Genomic DNA, 23,026 nt, shown 5'->3' with positions numbered 1-23,026 from the left:
CATAAGGGGAGTGTCACTAGAGTACTCGCGAGTACTCACAAAAGCTCACAAAAAGTTACCCTCTCCATGCCTACTTTTACCTGTTTGAATTGAACACATGTTCCATGATTTAGCAGTTCTTATTAACATATACAGTTTCAGGCAGCTTTTTAAATAGAATTAGTGGGGGAACGATACTTCCGAGTTACTAGCGTGAGGGGAGTAAGTTAGACACCTCTGAATTAGAGCATACTAGATCTCCATACATTTGTAAATCCGCCATAAGATTACATAAAGAGAGACAACTCTTCATTGACAAATTCCTTGTTTCGATAAAAAAATCACGTAGTACGTTCAGTCATTTAAAGTGTCCGCAGATACGCGGAGCGTACGCTTATCAACGAACGGCCTCGAATGTGTTTTTAAATCCCAGAAAACGGGTTGGATGTTAAATTCCTCTCAATTACACCGCGAAACAAGAGAAAGAGGAGAAGGAAATATTTTTCAGCGCCATCTTGCCTCGTAGCTCCTAATTCGTCAGTGCCTGTGAATGGACTTGTCATAAGTGTTTTATGTTATTTTGTTCGTTGTTTCGGTTGCAAAAGTTAGTGCATTAAATTTCGAGTACACGCTACGGTGAGTACAACGGCTTTACGTTGAAATATAGGTAACGAGAAACACAGGAATATAACGTTAAGTTAAACGTGCGAACTATAAGTGGTATGGTCCGTCGAAGAAAAGAGTGCAAGCTCAGTTCCGTTTTAACGACAGATTAGGATAGTACGAATATTCTAATCGTGATTCGCTTTCTCCACGTTTCCTTCCTTTTGTTCGCTTTGTCAAGCTAAGCTCGGAACAACGTTTTTTTAATAATCCAAGATCACGAAGTCACGCCCGAGCATGAGAAAGCATAGGTAGAGGGTTTCGAAATTGACATATCACGTATTTTCATGGATTAGCCTTGCAGCTAACTCAATGTATGTATATCACAACTCGAGCTACGCGAATAATTCATTGTTCAAATACTCCATAAGTATTCGAACATTATAGACATTCTTTCAAATAAATATTCGAATAAATAGTATTCAAGTAACAGTAATAAATTAATGTTATTGTAATGAAACTTACAACTTCAATACGACATTCGAGAATATTCAGATACGGGAGAATATAATATGATATTTAACTATTAGAATATATAGCATTCAAATAAGTGAATTTTTTTTTATATTCGATGATAACAGTTTCAAGAAAGTTATATTATAATGAGGTCTACTTCTATTACTCGAATATAACCTGTAATGTAGTATTTGAATTTTATTTGAAGAATATTCGAATATAAAAAAATTTAACGTTTCAATTTACAATGTAGTATACGCCTGTTGTTTTGGTTAGATATGGAAAATAGTATAATAAATCGTATGTATATTAGACAACATTGTTCTTTAGCACATTATGCACTACATCGGTAATTGATGTTTAACAATAAATATTTCATTTAAAGTGCGTCGATCACCAGTGATCTGTGGTATCAAATATACAAAATTGCATTTTATTATGCAGCGCAAATTGAAAAACAGACGAATATAGTTTTATATTTATTTGACACGTAATTGTCATTAACGCGCCTAAGTAGATATATCGATGACTTCGCTCTATCTCGGGTTTTAACCGCTACCGGAAAATGATTATTATGTTGTACAACAAAAAAAGTATATCCGTGAATTTAAAAAAAAATTTGCTGAGCTGTCATATAAAAAGCTTCAGCTTATTGCTGACATTATGACAAAATTAACATCGTTGGAATAGCTATAACTATTAGTATACAGTTTTGTGATTTGTTTTTTTTTGTATTTATTATTTATTATTTTAAATTTGTTATGTAGGAAATATAAAACAAAGATCAATAGTTTCATGGTCATTCATAAGTCTAATACCACTTAACTGTCTCAAGGAAACCATACAATGACAATCCTGAGTACATCTAAAGCATAAATAATTCCTTCAGTGTATCATATATTATAGTATTAAAGTGTTCCTTTTGAGGTGTATTTGCCTACAGAAACTCTACGAAATGATAATTCTGCGTTTGACGTAACTAGTCAAACAAATGTACAAAATAGATGTCTAACAAGTATACATGTGTACTTGTTGCTGCCTCTTAAAAATATTTATAGTTGCTAAAGTAAAATTATACAACATAATTGCCTCTATTTTAATAAAAATTAATAATTTAAAGCAATCAGATTTGTTATAAGTTGTATAAAGTATAGAAAGTAAACTAAATGATCATTTTAATATACTTGAATAATATAATTTTCTTATTTAATGAATAATTTTAATTAACTTGAATGTCAATTGTTTTTTCTGTTAGGTGTTTTTTTCATATTTTTACTGTATTGGATCATTTGCGTTATTGAAGATTTCCTTATACAAATTTACATTGTGTGTGTAACATGATAAGATAAGAATTAACTGGCAGATGATAATGATGTCTTTTACTTTTCAGTTTAATAACACGACTTTCTTGAAGAAAAATTGAAATTCACCATCTTATCAATGTAAGTAATTTGATTTTGTTCATTTATTGCATGTAGTCTATTGATTTCCAATGAAGTAGTTTGGTTCAGATTCTTTTTCCTCTAATATAAGAATTTCTTTATCATTTTTGATTTTTTTTCAATTCCTTACATTACAGTGCTTGCAACAGGTTTCACAATGAATAAAAGTAGTTTCAATAATTAATCTAGTATTCTATATTTTTTAAATATTATTACAGAAAACGATATTGGTATATTAAGAGTAATATTGCACAAAAACTGCAATTTTTATTTCTTTTGTTAATTTAGAGTCATATTGTTTTTATCATTGCCTTTACCAATAACGGAACTAAGTAAGTTCATACAGTTTCTTTGATATAAAGTTGTATTTCACAGGAAAAAGATTGATATAGTAGAGACTATTGTGGATAGAAGCGTAACATGTTTCAGTGAAAGATACCTGCTTTAAATGTATTATATTTGTTACACATGGTTTATATATATATCCTTTATATTATTCGTAGAGATATATAATGGTAATCTTTAGAAATGAAATATTAAGTACTCATGGCTGAAATAATAGTGTACTTTATGTATCAGTGAAATATGAGTTGTGCCTATTTAATTTTTAAATATTCTTCGAATGTGACATCTCTTACAATACTGTATATTCAACGGCTATACATACGTATGTCTCATTTGATATGCAGTATTCTGTGCAATATTTATTTGCATAATATTTAGTAACTTTGTTAAAATTACGCACAAAGTGTTCTCAGTTAGTTATTTAATCATTTGCATATTATATAAAATTCATTCATCATCTACAGGTAAATATAACAAATATTTCTTGCTTATTTAGTGAACCGTCTTATAGTTTAGGATTTTATTCTGATTCGAAGAGTGTTCGGGAGTTTTCTATATTTCTGGACAAGAAGTAGCTTCATCAACAACTGCCAGCGGTATTTCATATGCCAACAATGGCGATGCAGAAGGTAAATTTCATAACTGGTCACAGTCAACAAAATAACAAGTGTTATTACTTTACTAATCAATGAGATCATTAGAAAGTGTTTGAAACTGAAATGATGTAGATAAATGTTTTGTGAATTATCTTTCTAAATAGTATACAGGATGTCTATAGAAATCAGTTAACAATTACAATCGATAATTACAATTTTTATGTGTAATAAAACTTCTTACTTTTAAATATGTATATAGAATGCAAGAGAAATTAAATCTATTTTAATAGCACAACATCCTGTGTACCTAAAAGTATATACGAATTATAGTTTTTAGTAATGAAATTTTTGCACATATTTGGGATCATTTGTGTTTTATTTTTTGCAAAATTATAAGATATCAATAGTTATGCACATTATGCAAGTCAGTATTGCAACAAATGTTATTTTCAAAGAAATTTTTGATACTAAGTTTTCGTAGAAACATATAAGAATTACCATTAAGAAGCTCGTTAAATTATAGCAAAAAGAATTTTTTCAGGAAAAATGTAATGAAGAGTAATTAATTTGAAATTTATGCGACGTTAAATGCACTTGTTCCATCGAAACATTTTATTTGGGGTATATATACATAGGCACATCTCAGAAAGACTAAAAAGTTCTACTTTGAAGCTGTATATATTACATATATAAAATAGTTGTATCCTATTGTATTACTTAATTGCAGTTTGCTTGCTATATAATAATTTCAATTTGCAAGTAATATGATAATACAATTGATAGAATAGAGGAATATTTATGAGAGGGGTTGTTTTACTTCATTATGGATTGCACTTCTACTTTAGCTACTTTCATTCATCTTACTACTAACCAAATAAAAAGTAGTAGTAATATGTTGATTTGGTAAAAGTAGATTGGAATAAATAGTCTATGAGTGACTTCTTGCTTTCCTACTAATGCATACTTGGTCGCATGGCTTTGGTATGAAGTGATCACCCATATTTATTGCCAATTTCTTTTTTAATAACAACTTTCTTTGTTTATACTTAAAACTGAAATTATATTTCAGTCACATTGAAAATTGTTGGCATATATTGAGTTCAATTTACTATAATCATGAATATATATATGATGATAAATATGGGCTTCTAAAAGAAGTGTGAATGTTACTACCTCCTTGTAATGTATAGTGGTAATTTTTTAGATGAGAAGACAAGGTCAAGACGTGATGCAGGTGAATTTGGCAGGTATCAGGCGAGATATCGTTAATCTTGCCCACAACTACAGCAATGCACAGGTAATGAGGCAATATTTTATCATAGTATTGAATGTTCACGTTTTATACTTAACAAACGATTTGTTACATACAATAGAAAGCTGTACGAAAAGCCACCAGTAACGATCCATGGGGTCCAAGCAGTACACTTATGGCAGAAATTTCTGATTTAACATACAACGTTGTGGCTTTTACCGAAATTATGCAAATGCTGTGGAAAAGATTGAACGATCACGGTAAAAATTGGCGACATGTGTATAAAGCTTTAGTTCTCTTGGAATATCTAATTAAAACAGGATCAGAAAAAGTTGCACAGCAATGTAAAGAAAATATTTTCGCCATCCACACCTTGAAAGGCAAGTAGCTCCAGCTTTGTAATGAAATAAATATATAAATTTTTATCACATGTTTCTTTTTGTCATTGTGTTTAGATTTTCAACACACGGAAGGGTCTAAGGATCAAGGTGTAAACGTAAGAGAGAAAGCAAAGCAACTAGTGGCCTTATTAAAAGATGATGAAAGATTAAGAAATGAACGAGCTAGAGCACTGAAAGCTAAAGAAAGATTTACACAATCTGTTAGTGGATTTGGAAGCGATGGATTAGATACTATGTCACCCGTGAGCAATGAAGTATGTCTTCCAGAATTAATAACGAAATTGTCAAGAATTTACATTATTATAAAAAGTAACATCTTATTAATTTAGTTTCAGGATTGGGAACCGTGTCGTTTGGGATCAGAATCGGCAACTAGACGTATGAATAAATACTAATACTAAAATTTATATATGTTGTCGATATAGTATTTAACTAATTATAATCTGCGCACTACACAGCTGAATTAGAAGCTGCAAGGCCACAAACAGTGGGAGAAGAGGAATTGCAACTGCAATTGGCTCTGGCAATGTCTAGAGAAGAGGCGGAGCAGGAAGAACAAAGAAGACGCAGCGACGATGTTAGACTGCAGTTAGCTCTTAGTCAGAGCCAGCAAGATTTTAAGTTAGTGGTGTACATTGAACACTTTAAATATCGGAAACATCGTGCACCGTAATATATTATAAATACACATTCAAACTCATTTCCTGCCTAAGAATGCAAATGAATTTCAGAGCTCCACAGACTGAAAAACAAAGTCATTTGCTGGACTTGTTGGATGTTATTTTAGCAGAACCTAGTGATGAACCTACCGATGTACAAACTGACCCTTGGGGTGTTCCCGTCACCGCACCACCACCTAGACCACAGGTATGCGCTGTTAAATTAAATGAAAGTCGTGCATTTGCTTATTGCATGTTAATACGACATTGCGTACTCTTCGCATGTTGCACAACAGTCTTTGGATTTGTCTCAGTTTCATATGTACAAGGTATGTTTGGTCAATACAACAGAGGACGCTATAGCACTGCGTGATTCCTTGAAACTTCTGAAAAGAATTCATAAATGTGACTTACATATTGGTTTCTGTTCCATAGACGCAGAATGATCCATGGAGCGTCCCCACTACAAGTAGTACGTCACCTATGATTGATCCATGGGTACCAGTTCCACCGCAAAGGCCATGTAAGATTTAATCATAGAATGAACTATATACTTCATTTCGTCAGTGATCGGACGGTATCATAAAATTTTAGCAGCAGCGATTGATCCATGGCGGGCACCCGCACCATCACCTGTACCAGTTACATCCCCTCCTACAGCAGATCCTTGGTCACCTGTACCCCCTGGCACTGATACAGAAACAAATAAAAAACAAGTAAAGTATCTCCAGAAATTTAAGAAATGATACATGTATTTTTACATTCACATCAAACAGATCTAAGTATTCCGATATTGTTGTTTAGACTGGGCGAGAAGGTGCAACATCCGCTTCCCCATCTTTCAATAATTCTACTTTAACGCAGAACATTGGTTTTGCGGCACAGTCGCCGCAGAATGTGGGCTTCAATTTACCTACAACATCGAGTGCTACTTTCAATACTACGAGTAACGGTTTCAACGGCACCGGGCCTAGTTTTAATAATTTCTCGACGGGAAATCAAAACAGTTCTGGCGCTAGCCCATTGAGTGATCTAGACGAGTTTGATGTAATTACTAACAGAAATAAGCTTGGATCTAGTCCGCAACCAATAAATAATGGTATTACTATTATTTCCTTTCTAATCGAGAATAGTATTGTACGCATTGCAAACTCTTAGTCTTTTTTTTCTCATTGCTATTTGTGAACTATTTACAGTGTTTAAGTTTAATTTGATATCTGAGTTGGCAATGCCTGCACTATTATTTCATGTAGACTCTTGATGAGAGACGGGATTACATTGTAACAATTCTTTTAGGAGGTACGCTATCACCAGATCCATTTGATTTGGGAGACATAGCCGAAAATCTTCCTACAAGCACAGGAGCTGTTAAGAAAACACCACAGTCGTTCCTCGGGGAGAACTCTGCTCTGGTCAATCTTGATAATCTTGTCAGTACTTCTGCGATCAAATCAACAACGCCAACACCTACAGGTAATGTTTCAGTTAACATTATAAAACAATGTTGAGTAGTTATTACCCACCTTGGAAAGATTTGTTTGAGCTATCTTCAGTTAACAGTTACTTATTTCTCGTTTCGTCATTCTAATATAAATATCGTTTTTTAAAACTTAACATTTTGTTACGTAAGTTACTTCTAAAGCTAACTAGACGCACATCCGATATAATTTTAATTACATTATAACTAAAGATAATTGGATTGTTTTCCCCAATAAAAATTATTGTTGGATACTGCGTGCAGTTTACAAAAAAAAACTGCAAGATAAAATTTAAATGTGAATGCAGCAGTATATGGAAAACCAGTCGCGTTGATCTAGAAAAATACTAAACCATTTTAGTTTCGTTGAAAACGAAATAACACGATGTGTTTTTTTTTTGTAACATATTCTGTCTGCAAAATAGCATTTCATTGGAAATAAATTCGTGAGTATCCACAAAGTGATTAACATATACTGCATGAGTGCATGAACCGAATGTGGTATTCAAACGAAGTGTAAGAACTATATTGTTTGTTGTTGTAAATCTTCTTTTGCAGCGAAGAATGACGACACATTGTTACAGATTATAATGAGACTGTACATATATATATGTGTGAACTGAATGCATTAACTTTACGGTTTAATAGTTGTGTTAACCTACAAAATTTCAATTATAATGTTATTCCATGATATAATACACGAATGGTTGCTAAATGTAAATTAATGTTGGAAACAACTTTGCAGCAACCATCTCATATTCAGCAAATCCATTTGCGACGGCAACACCACCACCACCCCGTCCTACGATCAATCAGATTCGACAGGATCCTTGGGCAGCGAATACAACTACTACAGCGAATCCGTTCCTCTCGTAGCTCGGCAATAGAATTGTCGAAGACGTCAGTCGATAAATCAAGAGCACCGTGGTTAAAAAAAAAAGTATTCGAGGTTTTTAGCGGTAACCCTGTACGGTATAAGTTTCTCGCTCGCTATAAAATAGCTTTATTTCAAGATATAGGCCACACATACAAACAATAGAGAGAAGATGTCCTATTGCAATAAAAAGGAAGAAGAAAAAGCATTCGGAACATTCTAGTTTTAACATTTGAAAGTAACAAGTCTTTTACAAATGATTCAAGTAACAACCACTGACCTTTCAGGTCTTAATCGATGAGAAATAGACATTACAAAGAAGTACGCTAATGGGCTCCGTTCAAAGTTTCAAAAAGAACACGACTAACATCGACGTTTATTTTTACATAGCAATTGAAACAGTGTAGCGAAAGTTTATTTTTATCGTGCTTATTGCGCAGAAGTGTTTGCATCCGCTTATGATCGAATCGCTTGTATTTTATCGCGTAACGACGATGAATAGGGAACTGCATCGAAATCGAGAAAACGATGCGTGAAAAATGGGACAATTGATGAAAAGGTGTAAATTAAATCTTCGAACGCTTACCGCGCTCCCAAGGTATAACTCTAGATTTTATAAGCACCTTTTTCATATATAGTATATTTTTTAAGTATGACTCGATTTGGTAATAGGATAAAATCATTGAACGATATTTTTGGCGGACTATAGACTTGAAAGCGGAGGGATGGATGGATGGTCGGCGCGTCAAATCAGTTTCTTTGTCCTTGTATTTATATACGTCTTTTTCTACGGTTAACGAGATCGTGAGACTGTAATCGTGATTTGCAAAAGTATATTATATCGAACAGGGTTCTTCGATTTAAGTTATACGCTTAATGTGATGTGTATCAATCGCAGTTCATAACAAAAGGGAAAAAAAACGATACGTATTCGTGTTGTAGCACGCTTTTTCAATTGAAGGGATCAGTGACGATGTGACTAAGAGGTGGAAACATATTTTCCTTCTCGTAAACTCTTGTGTGAACCAAGGTAAAAAAAAAACACCTTTGTTTTGTAATTTGTTCGGAGACACTGTTGTCTTACACTCCACTGAAGTACACTTTCGTGAATTGTAAGTCATGTACTCTACACAATGAAACAATTGTTCACAGAAATAACGAACATGTACAGTATATTCTACAATCTTCTAATTGTGGGAATCAAAATACTTATGAAAATATACGGGTCAATGTAAGTCGCTATTAAAGATGGAAAGTCATTTTGTTATACAAAATGGCCTTGTAAATGAAGTAACTAACTGTTAATCATTCTGCTATAATTAATAAAATATCAGAACACAGAAATGGTAGATAAATCACTGAAGAATCATTTTATTGAATCGTTTTCTGTTGAAAAAAGATGATTCAATAGAATTACTCTGTAATAGGGTATAAATGAATTACTTTTAAAACTATATTAACGAGGATTCGTGTGAAATAACATAAGTATATTACGGATGTTTATGCAAGTACAAATTTTAAACTTTCTTAAATGCATGAAATTCACAAGCTAGTGATAACACGCTACTATGCATCCATTAATGGTATCACGGGTGTGAGCGTTTGATTACGTGAGTTTGCGAGAAGGCGACGGAAATGTGTTTCTACCTGAATACTCATCTTGCTGAGAAAGCCGCCGCGCATATTAGTAAAACGATGTCTTTCGCTTATTATTCGTTGCGTTTGTCAATACCTCGAAGTACTTGCGGATGAAACAGTCTGAAGCAGCAGTTCACTGCAAAAGCAACATCGTCTTTTAACGCCACGAAGACATACGCATATGTACGGTTCGAATTTAATTTCTGAAAATTTAATACATTTCATTCCAGCGACTGTTCAACGGTAATTACATAGGCTTCGTGCACCGTGGAGAACCAAGCGTAGAAGACAGATACATAATGCATTTTCCTGTCGGTGAGAAGTCGCTGTTATTAAAATCGAAGCATTTTATTGTTTCACGAAAACTCACGTCGATACTGAGATAGGTTATGTTGGTTATTATGGAAAAATTGAAAATTCGAAGAATTTTCGTTGAATGGTTATATCCATACAAATATGAGGCGTTTTTTACTCGTTCAATAGTCAGGTTGACCTGTTAACCGAGAGATTTTTCATTCATACGCATACATATACGATTCGAAAGAATCAGTTAGCCGATTGCGGATTCTATGCAATTTATAACATTCATGATCGTCTATAATCCAATAAAATAATGTATCGAATGAAAGATAATAGGGTTTCCATTTTGTTTGGAATTCGAATGAGCCCTGAACACAGCAAAAATTTTCACTTTCCTTCCAATTTCGATGAATTGGTCCGTAAATGTCTATATTTGCATAAACATCCGTAATCCAATCGTTAGGGAAACAAATGAAACATTGGAAAGAATCACAGGTTGATATCGACGACGAGTTAACTCGTCTTCCCCGGTTAACAGGTTAAGGTACCAACCATAATTTGAGGACAGTAAAATGAATCGGAGTAGCTTTCGTTTCATACGAAGCAATTTACAATTGTACCTTGATTTATATAATGAAAACTGAAAAAATTGTAAATACGTTAACAGCATATCGTTCCCCAATTGTCAAGTCTCTTTTCTTGTCTGTATTTGATGGACGATATATACGATACTTTTAACGAAGCCTGAAAGTGTTTTCTAACATCGTTCGCTCGTTCTTTTCCATTTTTGGATTTTACATCAATACTTTCCACACGCTCGAGCGAGCACGTCTCTATCTATTGACGGCTCTACGGGAACACGTCGGTACGACGGTCGCCTTTTTTAATCTGTTGACCGGGTGATCTTTCGATTCTGAACACTCGCGGCGATGTAATTCAGAAAAGAAAACGATTAACGTAACAAAATCCCAAGAATTATTAACTAAATTTTGAAAAAGATATTGCAACTGAAACACGAGGTCAAATACAAATGGCAAGTTAACTCGTCTCCCCTGGTTATCAGATTAATGATGGTAGTCGACAATCAAAACGCGTGTATGTATTTATTAGTGAATTTCTTTTAAGGACTACTTTGCAGGTAGTGTCGGTACCGACTCAGCATTTCCTTTATTAAAGCAATTAACGCATTTTACAATTTTTATACGAGAATACAATGGTTTCTATGCGTTCAGCGATTGGCAAATGGGGGAACTATTTTTTGCCTGCTTCTAAGTGAATCGTACACGATCAGTTGCACGCAGTTTAAATTCTGTTACAAGTAAATATTGCTTAAATAATTCCATTGTATTATTCTTCGTTAAATTAATAATTTTTGTTGCATTATGCATTTTCAACATATTTGCTTCTATGATTGAAATTGTATATTTAATGTGTATTTATCCGGATGTTCGCGAAAATATGAAGTTGTATGTGATAGGAATGTAAGTCACTCTATACCACCCAAAGTTACATTACACTGATTTCATAGTCTGCATCCACTGCTTCTATAGTGATATTGTTGTATTTAAATGACATATCCTTCGAATCTACAAATTGATGAACTCTTAAATATTTTGTTTTTATTTGCTAAACGATCAAAATGTTTGTTTCTGTTTTTCTTTTTATTATTATTACTACCTATACAAAGGAATAGATCGATATTTTCTTACATAATGTTTACGTACATAATGTGATGCACGGGCTTCATTTTTACGCGAACAATGGAACACTGTTTAGTTTTTAGTGTTGGTGTAAGTGCAGAGCAAATTCAAAGGACATTTACGAATGAATATTATATATTTTAGTAGATTATATTATTATTATTATTATTATTAATATTATTATTATTATACAAATAAATGTAAAAATTTTTAATTTTTCTGATTAAATATTTAATTTGAAGTTCCCTTGTATAAATCTTTCCTCTGTGTTGAATTCAAGTTCGAATTTTTGAGATAAATACATATGAAGGAAAGTAATGATTACTATTTTTTGTCTATGACATAAATGGTATAAAAACAGTACCTTTGAGTACGTATGTTGAGTCCAAAGATGTAAAAAAAAAAAGTTATGATTTTTAAAAATAAACCTAAGAAATTGTTTCCAGGTTTATGGTTTATGGGATTAATCCTCCATAATTATATAACTGTTTACTCTATTTGTTTTTACTTGTGGCATTTATCATATGATTGAATAGAAGAACTCATGAATAAAGCAATCTTTTGTTATGTGTAATATGTTTTATTCTAAAGAGATGCTTCAGTTGAAGAACTTATAGTAACTGGAGGAAGGAAGTACGAGCGAACTTGACTATGCAATTGTGCTATTTCAGGGTCTTCCCTCTCTAAAGCTCTGAGTAATTGTGCAAACTGAACTGTACCTGTAATGTATGAAAGATTAATAAATTATTTGTAAAAAAACATTGTATCATAAGGTAAATTAATTTTCAACTTAAAGTTTACCTTCCCTTCCTTCTGGAAACCCATAGTTCTTAATAACATCCATTTGAATTTGTACTACGATTGGAAAAACAAATTGCATCATTTTGAGCATTTCATTTCCTGAGTTTTCCTTCGCCTCTGTTAATTTCTGAATATTTTCTGGGGTGCTTAATGCTGTTAGAACATCAGTTAGAACAGCTGAAGCAAAGTTATCAAGTAAGATTTTTTAATGCTTATACTAATTAAATATAATTCCAATAATGAATATTTTACTGATAACTTTAAATACCTTTCGCTATTTCTGGAGTAAAATTAGGCATAGTGGTCATTGCACAAATTGGCGCGATTATATTAGTGTTAACAACGTTCTATTAAAATGATTAGACTATGAAATTTAAAATTGTTTCAGAAAACACTTCACAATCTTAAAACTTTTCCATTTCGTCAATTTGAATCCATTCAAGTCCTTTTCATAATGGCGATTATTTTTATTTTATAGATACTAATTTATATTTCTTTCAATGACTTTATGAAACGTCAAAATAAGTAAACAATGCATGCTTTTTGCGAAACATGCACTGTGAAGAAAACAGTGACGTATTAAATGCGATAGTGGCGCATTCTCGTAGTGAATGTGATCGTTATATCTGTCATTCAATCCAATATTTTTGAGAAAAACTGGGAAACTTATAATAATAAAAATTATATTAAAAACTAAAACATAGTTTATTTATTTTACACAATCAAAATTGTTCGACAGATAGGCGTTATCTGCATTTAACTTTTTAATCAGTGATTCTCAAACAGTTTATCTTTAAATACATTTCTTGTAAATGTTTATTAAAATACGCAATATAAGAACGTTTAAAGAGAAACCTTGAAAATAGTCTATCAATACATTTTATAGAACAGTTAATTGTTAAATTAAACGATTGCATTATCTGGGAAACCCTTGATACAAGTAGACCAGTGAGATTGTATACAATGAATTCTGACCACGATAATGCATTTTTACAAATTTTAACAGAAGAAAAAAATATTGTCAATTTCTTAGATGCATTTTTTGGATTTCTTTGCAGACGGTAAGTGATCATGTAGTTTAAGTGATTTTTATGTATGGTTTACACTTCATGGTAGAAAATGTGTCACTAATAAAAATAGTAACATACAATTCGATTACAGTACAGATTTTTATGTTGAATCTGGTCCAGATCAGAAATTAGGTTTCCCACCTGGGATGACAAAGAAATTGGTTTTAAGTAGTTTACAAAAATGGGAAAATATTGCCAAATGTTCAAGTGGAACGGATCCACCAATAAATAAAGATTCTAATGCTACGAGTAATGAGGAAACTGAAAATGAAGCAATAATAATTACAGAAGAGATTGGTCCACAAGTTGTTGAAGAAATTGAAGTAGAAACAAGTACAGAGGGACAAGTTACAGATAAAGAAATTCGATTAGTAGAAAATAATAGGATTTCTGATAGTTACAATGGAGCAGTAAGAGACAATTATACATGGTCACAAACCATTAGTGATCTAGATGTTCTCATTAAGATACCGGATTGTATAAAGACTGCAAAAGACCTTAAAGTTGATTTAGATTCAATGGATATTAAAATAGAAGCAAGAACATCAACACTAGCGCAACATCAGGAAGAATATTCTGATTCAGAATGGACTACAATTTTTATGGAAAAACTTTGTTATAAGACCAGAAAAAATGAATCTGTATGGTCGGTAGTACCTGGACAGCATATCAGTGTAAGTTGAATGATATAATGAATATTGCTTTAAAAATTTCTAATATACATAGATGCTATCTATCGTATATGATTTGTTTCATTGTAGATTCATTTTGAAAAAGCTTCTGAGAGGTGGTGGGATGCACTGATAGTTGGTGAACCAAAAATAGAATTGAAGAAGATAGATTGTTCAAGAAATTTGGATGATATGGGATTAGAAGAGCAAATGAAAGTTCAAGAGTTGATGTGGAATCATCAGCAAAAGCTTCTTGGTAAACCAACTTCTGAAGATATTGTGAGTAAAATCACTGTTTCATAAACCTATTATGTATTTAATGACAATATAATACCTGTGAATGTTTTATTTACAGAGAATGGAGAAAATTTTTAGAAAGGCATGGAATGCCAAAGGTTCTCCCTTTCAGGGTACACCGTATGACCCTTCAATATTAAATTTTAGTAACTGATTAATTTCCTCTGATATTTAATCGACTGTTGTTAAGAATTTACTCATACTCTACGGTTAGCAGATTAAATTTCTTATAAAAAGGTTCAGTGTAGCAGATACAATTCTCTTTCATATTAATTAAAAATTCCAATCTCTCATTTCTTCGCAATCCTATTGGAGAACGAGTTCAAAACAAACGGAACCGTATTACAATGTAATAATTAATAACCCATTAAGTCGTACATTTCAGCGAGCTACAAAAATACATCCAAATTTCTTTGGTCCCAACACAGTAACAGCATTACTAATTATTTGAGCGACAGAATTATTGCACGAGATTCTTCGAGGTGTATATAAACATCGAATACCATTATTAAAAACGTTTCATTTCAGTCAGTTTATACGTTATAAAGTATTGTATGCACTGATTGCTCGGTGTAACAATTACCAAGGCAGACTTGTAAAATTCAGGTGGGCAATTAAGGTCGAAGTGGCATTAGCCGCGCAAAAATTCCTGGTACCTGCATGTCCGCGATTTCACGAACCCGCAGGTACGCAGGTGCTCCTCGCTCCTTGCTGGTGATCTATCACCGACAGGTATCCGTGTAGGAGGGGGCGAACGGAGAGGGACTGAGCGAGAGAGGGACAGAGAAGGAGGAGAAAGAAAGAGAAAGAGAGAGGATTACCCGTGGATCAAAATTAATCAAACGCGGTAAAAAGGTGGAACCCGCGGTAGCCAAGGCTGCCGAGGCAAAACGGACGGGGAAGCGCGCAGAATGCAAGGAATTCCTCGCTTTTCCCCGCCTTCGACTATTGCATCGACTTTATCTCGCTGGTGGTGGGACTGTTTGGTAAAGGAACAAGGAAGGAATGCTTTATGGTAGCAGGTAGACAGCCGTGCAAACGCTGTTCTCATTTCCCCCACGTCCCCCAACTCTTGTATCTCCATTGTGCTACGGTATCCTTCATTTGTATATTAAATATTTACATCCGATCGTTGCTAGTGTAAACATCAACTGTCCAAGCAATGAAATATTTATTAAAAGCCGACCGCATCTGTGGTATCGCATACTGAGCCTGCATTTTAACCTGTTAACCAGAAGAGAACTTGTTAATAAATCGTTTCCATATATTTTGCAGTTATTTGTTGTTAATCTACTTCCACGTAAGAAGATCCTACAACGAAACTCTACATCACCACTTCGAATCCTGATAACGGTGTAATTCAACCGCGAAATTTTCATACAAGCCTATTTCCACGATTTAATTAAACGATATACATGCGATATTATTAAATTTACTTCTACCTTACAACGATAACTGCTTTACTGTTCCTTTCCCCCACCAACTCCCTCGGAATTACATTATCAAAACACCGCGTCCGAAGCGAAGTTCGAATTCAAGTAAAAGTATCGAAAAGGAGCTCCTCCACCGATGCATCGGTACCACGGCATGATTCCTAAAAGCAAGATTAGAATAAACAGCACGGAATGGATCGTGCGCATCAAGGAATTCGCGCACATGCGTGCGTCGAAGTCTCCGTCCATGGCCTCTGAAACCGGCCGGGTTCGGTGCATCGGAGGGCAGGGAACGCAGGACACACGTCCGAGAGACGTTCCCGAAGGAAAAATCGGTTCCCAGGGACCCACCCACTGTGCGATTCCATTATCCCGTGGGGGCAGCCAATCGGCGTAGCCTGCGCGCTGCATTCTCCGCGTAGCGGCTCGGGCCTCGGCCTGCGTTGAGCACCGCTGAAGGTAAAACACAGGTAATATACCTGCCCGGGGCTACGTGCATATCCCCACTTCGGGTCCGGTTCTCTCTCCTTGGTCGACTCTCGGCTTTTCTCCGAGGTGAGTCGGGCCGTTAGTGTCGTTGTCGTAGGAGAGAATGGTAGTAATGCGTATCGCGGAGTATCGTGCACCCTGAAGGACGTCCTCATCCTCGAGAAGTAGTACTCCCTCGTCCTCTTCTTCCACCAACCGACCCACGATCGCCCGGTGTACCACGCACGATCGTGATCCAGAAATTCCGTTGACCGAGTTCGCGTCCGATCCTCTTCCGAAGGATTATCTCGCGAAGGCTGGACCGATTCGCGAACGGTTCGTGACCTGTTTCGTGCGAGTCTCATATCTTTCTCTCGGCATCTCTCTGTTACGCTCTTCCTCCCTCCCTCTTTCTTCCTTGTTCCTTTTAGTCCACGGATGCTCGACAACCTCGAGGACGACGACGACCTCTGTTCCTCAGCATCGTAGCTCTTCTTCTCAGTATCGTCGCAAGTGGTGCCTTGTGAGGTGAACGTAACGGAGCGTGGAGTGTGGTCGATAAAGGGAAATCGGTAGAATATAAGAAAGAAGAGGAAGAGGTTGACGAAGAAAAAGAAGAAGAGAAAGAAGAAGAAAAATAAGAAGAAGAAGAAGAAGAAGAAGAGGATACCAAGATGCCCTGTTCCGCGGTGACGCTGTCCCTCGCGACCATAACCGGTATCATTGCCACCGGCCTCCTCGCGATCGCCTTTTCCACCGACAACTGGCTCTACACCGAGGTCAAGCGCGCCCAAATCCAGGTTCGTAGGTTCACTTGCTCATCGGGATTATGGTTCTTTTTTCTCCTCCCGTTTCCGAACGATTCCCCGAGCAGTGGGGGGACATTCTTCAGCCGCTACGGAATCTCACGGAGTGCCACGTTGTGCTCAATGCGAGATCTGCCTCTACTGGTAACCCCGTTATTTAATGGACAACGTGTTTCCCTCGTGATTTTTGTTACACCTTTCTTTCGGCCTGGGCACTTAATGGCTGGTGCGTCGGTGATTTCACGGTTCAGGTGGATTTCGTCACGATCGAGTCTGGCTCGCAGTCGGTGCGTTGAAGAGATACCTTGGCTTTCGTGGACAAATGTGTTCGGTCACCTTTTTGTCTCTAGAGAAGGAACAGAAAATTTCTTCGTGCAGTCGCGTTCATTTTGGAAAGAATTTAAAGAGCATATCAATTTTTACTCTAATTTAGATATATTCAAGCTTACGAGCCTACGAACAAAAAGATAACTTTTTCCCTCCGTTGTTGTCCAACTGATTAAAGTGTACCGATCGTGACTTCTGTTCGCCTAAGATACGAACTTGAAAAAAGTAGTTAATATGTATCTTCAAAGTTCCACTTTTACATTCTCCGCTGACGCATTCGCGTTCGAATTCCTTCCTTTGTGGTGGAAACACTTGAACTATATTTCATCGGATCCGACACAAATCGCCAACATTCCTCGCGTGACTGACCTGACCGATTTCTGCGCAGGTGATGTTCAAATTTAAATGTAGAATAGGACTTTCGCGGGGGGACACGCCGAAAGTATAAGCACTTGATCGGCGGCCGGTTATTTTCGTCGTAGAAAAAACAGGTTTCGCTTGTGTCGATGATTGTGTCATCCCGGATACACCTAGCCGCGTCCGCGAGTACACAGGATATTTTCAATTCGCGAATAACGAGTAAAATCGTCGTACACCGATACAGAGAAAACCGAACCGACAGTTTTCCCATGATAATTATCGACAGCGACGTTGGAAACTTGCAAATAGGCTGGTTAAATATTCATTAGGACGTCGTTACTTATTAGTTCGTTTTTTGCGACCACTTTCTACACTTAGGGGACGCATAAAAATCGAAGAAAGTATTTCAGCTGGGACAGATAAAAAAGAATCCCTCGTTTCTCGGCGCCGAAGGAATATCCTGGGACATGATTCGATTAATAACACGTTACACGAACGAATTACGGTAAACGCGTTGGAAAGTCCGTCCGTTCCGTAGCTAACGCTCCGACGTCCGCTGGTATCTCTGCTTTTTTTAGTTCCTCCGACATTTTCCCCAAACTTCTGCGCCGCTTATGACGTTCTCGCCTTGTTCCACGAGTTCCAAGAATGCTGAACAGATTAAATCAAACTTTTTACATATTCAACGCAGCGATTGCAATTATTCGACTCGTCGAAAATTCGCGTGAATCGAAAACAGTCGTTTAAAGATTCTATCCTCCACAGAACTGCAATTCGAAACGAACCGGAGATTCCAATTGCTAACGAAGCTGAGGTTCAAAATATTTTTCCTAATTCAGCGAATCGCTTTGACCGCCGAAAGGAATTTTTCGACGATCCAGGATTCCGTGAAGGTGGGAATTCGCATAAATACTGGTGGTCTAGTAATGCGCGTTAAGGGGCGAACGTCGAACGAAGGAATAAGCCGATTAATTCAGGGTCTTCAGAAAAAGGGCTTCGTTCTCGTTAGACGGGCAAGACCGGAAGTGGAATCTCCCCGGCTTCCGTCGTCCTTGTCACAGGTGAACGTTCGGGTCGAAGGTCAAGTTCATCCGCGGGGGCCTTGGGAGTCTGTTCGGTGGGAAGAGGTTCTCACGAATCTTTCGTGAAATATTCCACGAGGAAGCCGTACCGCGTTTGCAGCGGATGGTACCGTTCTTCCGTGGCAATCGGGGGAGTTATGGGAGCGATTCGATACTCTCGATTCCCGAGAGATATTGATAGGAACTTCCCCTTGTTCCCTTTTTAGAAACACGTAGAACCGTCATTGTTATTCTCGGTATTTTCTTTTATAATCCAGTTTTCTCCGATGAAGGATTCGAATACTTTAAACATTCCTCGCACCCGAAGTGTCAATGACGATAAGAATCCGCTAGTTTAGAAGATTTTTTGAAGCTTTCGAAACATTCGTCGGAGTAAAATTATATGTCGAACTTCTGAATAATAGGAACAGAGGAAACCACGGATTAATTCTACGTTGTTTGAATAATTAAATTATTGCCTTGCGACTTCGTATTCTAAATACGAAATCTTGATATCGATATGCTGATGTTCATCCTCAAAGGGCTGATAATATTTTCAGTCTTCGGAGCGTCACGTTGAATTTATCGTATTTTTCGTTACCGCGACACGAATTCCATTCTGCATTAACGTTCCATTCTCGCGCCGATTCGAGCTTTCTATCGGTCACTCTTTTCTTTAGCGAAAAGAATGGAACGACCTGAACCGCGCGATCGCGCTAGATTCACGACTGAAGTCCAGCTGTTAAACGGCGGCCAATGTTTTACTCGGCTGAAATGTTTATCGATACTCGGGGCAGGATGAATTGCGCGGCGCAATTCTACCGTAGAAAGTACGGTATCACACAGGTGTTGGTTTCGAGGTACACACTTTCCAACGCGTAAATCAGTGTTTACTCTTGGTAACTCGATTCGATATTAATTTAATAAGCACAAAAATCATCGAGAAATCTTTCCAATCTCGAGAGGCCAAGAGCGAAACAGAAATTCCATTACAGTCCATGCTGCATCGCAGAAGACGAATCAAGACGAATGTTCGATCAGAAGCGATTTTCCGTTGAAAAGCGTTCTTTCTCTCCGGCAATAAGTGTTCCCATATTTATGTAATTACGTCTATATACGCGCATTCATTCAGGTCTATAATTAGACGAGTAACTGTAATGCATGCAGTTCCAAGACGCACATGAAATTCGACGCAGAATTCTTCCTTGAGATCTGCATACAATAAAAATTCTATCGCGGATCAAAACGATCGTCCGCTCCTCGACGCCGCTCGTTTCGTTGGAAATTCATAAACCAACCGCGATTCCTGTTCGATGACTTTTCTGTCGGAGCGGATCGCGCGCCGTTCGTGTTCGTTCGATCGGAATTCACCCGGAGTTAACCCGGTCGGGCTGGAAATTTCAGATTTTCGCTGTGCAACGGATGGCTGCCGGTGGACATGGAATTTCGCCTGGGATCTCTTCGTTTCGGCCCGCGGCCCTGGGCTCGCCTCGGTCTAGCCTCCGTCATCCACGGAACGATCGACATTCCGAGCCGCGCCCATTTTCAGCGCGTTGACTCGACAAGCCTCGCGTTTAGCGTTCGCGAGCCGCGATCCCGTGCGATCGCGCTCTCCTTTAAGGGAATCCGCGTTGTCGCGGGGCGACCCGAGGCTTTTCTCTTAAAAAGTACCGGGATTTCGTTGCGCGCCGCTTTCCTACGCCTCCTTTATTTGGGATCCCCAGGAAAAACCGCTAGATCGTTCTCCTCCAACGAGAACTTTCCTGCCCGTTCGACTGCCAAGGAGAGTCCGCTCGGCGTTTGGCTTCGTTCGAGCGAGTTGGGACTTCGTCCGATACTGCAGCTTCTGCTAACGATTTTCTTAATAATCTTCTTTATGAATTTTCATATTGTATTACCGAAGCAACATTGCGCGTTCATTGGGTTGGAAGTGTCTGATTTGTAACTGAAGTAGGTAGTTCGTCATTGTCTTCTGCGTCATTATTAGCTGGCGAAATGCTGAATTTAATTCTCTTATTTTCAAAGTGTGGTAACTCTGCGACACCCTGTATGTTCCTCTTCCTGGAACGCGTATGATGTGATATTTCCTCGAGCATTTAGTAACGCTTCATCATCGTCGTAGGTTCGTTAAGGCTTAGAGATCGGATGAAGATACAAAATGTCTTCGTATGAAAACGTTAGTTCCCTTTCTAATCCCTAAAAGATTTCGTTATCAATCTGCACGGCGGAACAACCTGTTTTAAACACTGCGCTGCGTTCGTATGTGTGCCAAGAAAGTAACAGCTGAAACGGTAATTCCGTATGTTTAACTCGGACAAAGAGTTAGTTTAGCAATCACCGTGATACGGCTCGCGTGAAATCATTGGAATATTACTCGATCATGTGTACACGAGGCAACGGCTGGCCGCATGACGTACGCCGCTCTGTTATTTCCAGGAGCTGGAGCCTCCGGAGCGCGTTTACCTTGGCGAACGCAGCCGGTGCGTGTTCTCGCGCGCATTAGAATAAAAATGCCGGCTCGCTCCCCCTTTGCCGGCATCGGACGGACCGTACAGTTATGTTACTTGCACCATCTCCTCCCAGCCAGGTGAACGATTACACACCTTTCCCGAACGAACGCCTTGCTGGAGGATAACGCTTAAGGTTGGGGACACACGGGAGCTGACACGATCAGCGTCAGCTCCGTTTCCAAGTGTTTATGCTGGAGAGCACGTTGGCAATAGCGAACCTTGCTCTGATTTTTATAAAGGTAAATAGGCCGGGTCACACGAGTGTTGGAACTGCATTGTTTCCAAATTGCGGTGCGCATTTGTTTCTTTGTCGTTAGTTATTCATACGATATACCGGAGTCACTATTTTCCACCGTCTGGATCGTTCAATCTTAACCTTTCGCGCTCGAGAGCTGACTCAGTCACAGTAATTAATTCTACACGGTAGAATTACAAAGTTGAATCTTTAACACGTCGAATACTGCATGATTTTAGAGAATAAAATACAGAAAATAGAAGAAATATAATATTAAATCATTGAATTATATTATAATTGTTGCATGCTCGTCTAGCTGAATGTCACCGCATTAGATTATTTACGAATGTTTTCAAATAATCATCGTTTAATACAATGAATTATAGTGATATTTGGTTGGGAGTCATCGGTGACATGATATTCAATTACTGCTGAACTTATGTGTGAATTATCGTTAAGATTCAAAAGACTTCGTCGAAAAGCTTCCAAGTGCGGAGTTTGAAGTCGGATAGTCGAGGTTCTTCCGTACGCAGGCGAAACAGCTGGCCACCTATATCGCACGAAACGACGATCGTCACGACGCGCGTCATTCGAACGCTGTGTCGTCGGCCTAGCGCCGTGAACGTCTCGTCGCGAAATGTCCCCTTCTTTCGAGCTTATTCGGCGCAGGAATCCCGTCGACCTCTGTGCCCGTTTCCCTTTCGTAACATCCACTGGCATCTTTTTTCCCATTCTCGCAACCTTCGGCCTCGATCGGCTTGGCTTGATCCTTTGGGGATTACTTAACACTTTGACCGACGCGGCGCGACACCCACGTATTCCGTTTCCTTCACGATTCCTCTTTTCGCTGTTACGCCGTCGATCGCGTAGAAACGCGATCCGCAGTATTTGTTTTCATTAAATCTCCGTAATACGCGCGTTCGCGTGTTGCAGTTTTATTGTAGGTCACTGGGATGAGATCCTGTGTAATCATCCGAGAATGACGACAGCTGATATTTCTTGCGCTGGCCGATTCAGATGAGTTGTCGTTCCGTTTGCTATCGTGAGTCTTCTTATTTCGTCTCCGGAGCACGCTGCGGCAATATCTCTTCTTTCGCTTCGGTTGTTTGTCAATCATCTTTTCAATTTTCCTCTGCGGAAACCACAAACAGCGCGTTTATTAACATCTCAGCCGACCTACATCGCAGTTTGTGTATCACCGAATT

The 23,026-nt window shown here is 37.4% G+C and overlaps 4 protein-coding genes and 1 long non-coding RNA gene across 39 annotated transcripts in view; 3 read left to right on the top strand and 2 right to left on the bottom strand.

Moving 5' to 3' along the window:
* The first annotated feature begins 238 nt into the window (after window positions 1-238).
* Window positions 239-12,023, top strand: lqf (epsin homolog lqf). Of its 21 annotated transcripts, XM_076369292.1 has the most exons (16): window positions 239-615; window positions 2,489-2,540; window positions 3,422-3,514; window positions 4,686-4,778; window positions 4,855-5,113; window positions 5,189-5,388; window positions 5,464-5,512; window positions 5,593-5,803; window positions 5,866-6,001; window positions 6,090-6,122; window positions 6,229-6,316; window positions 6,388-6,509; window positions 6,598-6,892; window positions 7,090-7,266; window positions 7,696-7,716; window positions 8,016-12,023. In XM_076369292.1, the coding sequence occupies exons 3-15, from the start codon at window positions 3,491-3,493 to the stop codon at window positions 7,710-7,712; spliced, it is 1,704 nt and encodes a 567-aa protein (XP_076225407.1). In that variant the 5' UTR covers window positions 239-615; window positions 2,489-2,540; window positions 3,422-3,490; the 3' UTR covers window positions 7,713-7,716; window positions 8,016-12,023. The 21 variants fall into 21 exon arrangements, with proteins under 21 accessions (XP_076225407.1, XP_076225405.1, XP_031840526.1 ...); XM_076369290.1 differs by lacking the exon at window positions 7,696-7,716 and having other exon boundaries at window positions 240-615; window positions 6,391-6,509; XM_031984666.2 differs by lacking the exon at window positions 7,696-7,716 and having other exon boundaries at window positions 240-615; window positions 3,397-3,514.
* A 2-nt stretch (window positions 12,024-12,025) lies between these two features.
* Window positions 12,026-13,160, bottom strand: LOC116430472 (protein C10). Its single transcript, XM_031984683.2, has 3 exons — window positions 12,852-13,160; window positions 12,584-12,760; window positions 12,026-12,501 (listed from the first exon to the last, which is right to left on the bottom strand). Exons 1-3 carry the CDS (start codon window positions 12,889-12,891, stop codon window positions 12,368-12,370), a joined length of 351 nt encoding a protein of 116 aa, XP_031840543.1. The 5' UTR covers window positions 12,892-13,160; the 3' UTR covers window positions 12,026-12,367.
* Window positions 13,161-13,176: 16 nt separating this feature from the next.
* LOC143174730 (nudC domain-containing protein 3) lies at window positions 13,177-15,895 on the top strand. 3 transcript variants are annotated; one of them, XM_076369295.1, is made up of 4 exons: window positions 13,177-13,644; window positions 13,774-14,327; window positions 14,415-14,603; window positions 14,680-15,895. In XM_076369295.1, the coding sequence occupies exons 1-4, from the start codon at window positions 13,617-13,619 to the stop codon at window positions 14,773-14,775; spliced, it is 867 nt and encodes a 288-aa protein (XP_076225410.1). In that variant the 5' UTR covers window positions 13,177-13,616; the 3' UTR covers window positions 14,776-15,895. The 3 variants fall into 3 exon arrangements, with proteins under 3 accessions (XP_076225410.1, XP_076225409.1, XP_076225408.1); XM_076369294.1 differs by having other exon boundaries at window positions 13,750-14,327; XM_076369293.1 differs by having other exon boundaries at window positions 13,178-13,644; window positions 13,745-14,327.
* Window positions 15,896-16,881: 986 nt separating this feature from the next.
* LOC116430473 (uncharacterized) overlaps window positions 16,882-23,026 on the bottom strand; it is a 36,736-nt gene continuing 30,591 nt past the window's right edge. For 12 of the 13 annotated variants that reach the window (XR_012998986.1, XR_012998991.1, XR_012998992.1 and 9 more), the window contains one exon: window positions 21,844-22,953. This is a non-coding gene — a long non-coding RNA (uncharacterized LOC116430473). Of the gene's footprint in view, window positions 17,675-21,843; window positions 22,954-23,026 lie in introns of those variants that run through there. The other variant, XR_012998984.1, reaches the window with a different exon arrangement.
* The window catches only part of LOC116430470 (uncharacterized), a 30,951-nt gene continuing 25,101 nt past the window's right edge, over window positions 17,177-23,026 (top strand). The window contains exon 1 of the mRNA XM_031984680.2: window positions 17,177-17,322. Within this exon, the coding sequence (XP_031840540.1) occupies window positions 17,197-17,322 (126 nt within the window). The 5' untranslated portion in view covers window positions 17,177-17,196. The remainder of the gene's footprint in view (window positions 17,323-23,026) is intronic.

The sequence above is a fragment of the Nomia melanderi genome, chromosome 7 (assembly GCF_051020985.1).
Source record: "Nomia melanderi isolate GNS246 chromosome 7, iyNomMela1, whole genome shotgun sequence".
Lineage (NCBI taxonomy): Eukaryota > Metazoa > Arthropoda > Insecta > Hymenoptera > Halictidae > Nomia > Nomia melanderi.
This window is presented reverse-complemented; position numbering and strand designations above follow the sequence as displayed.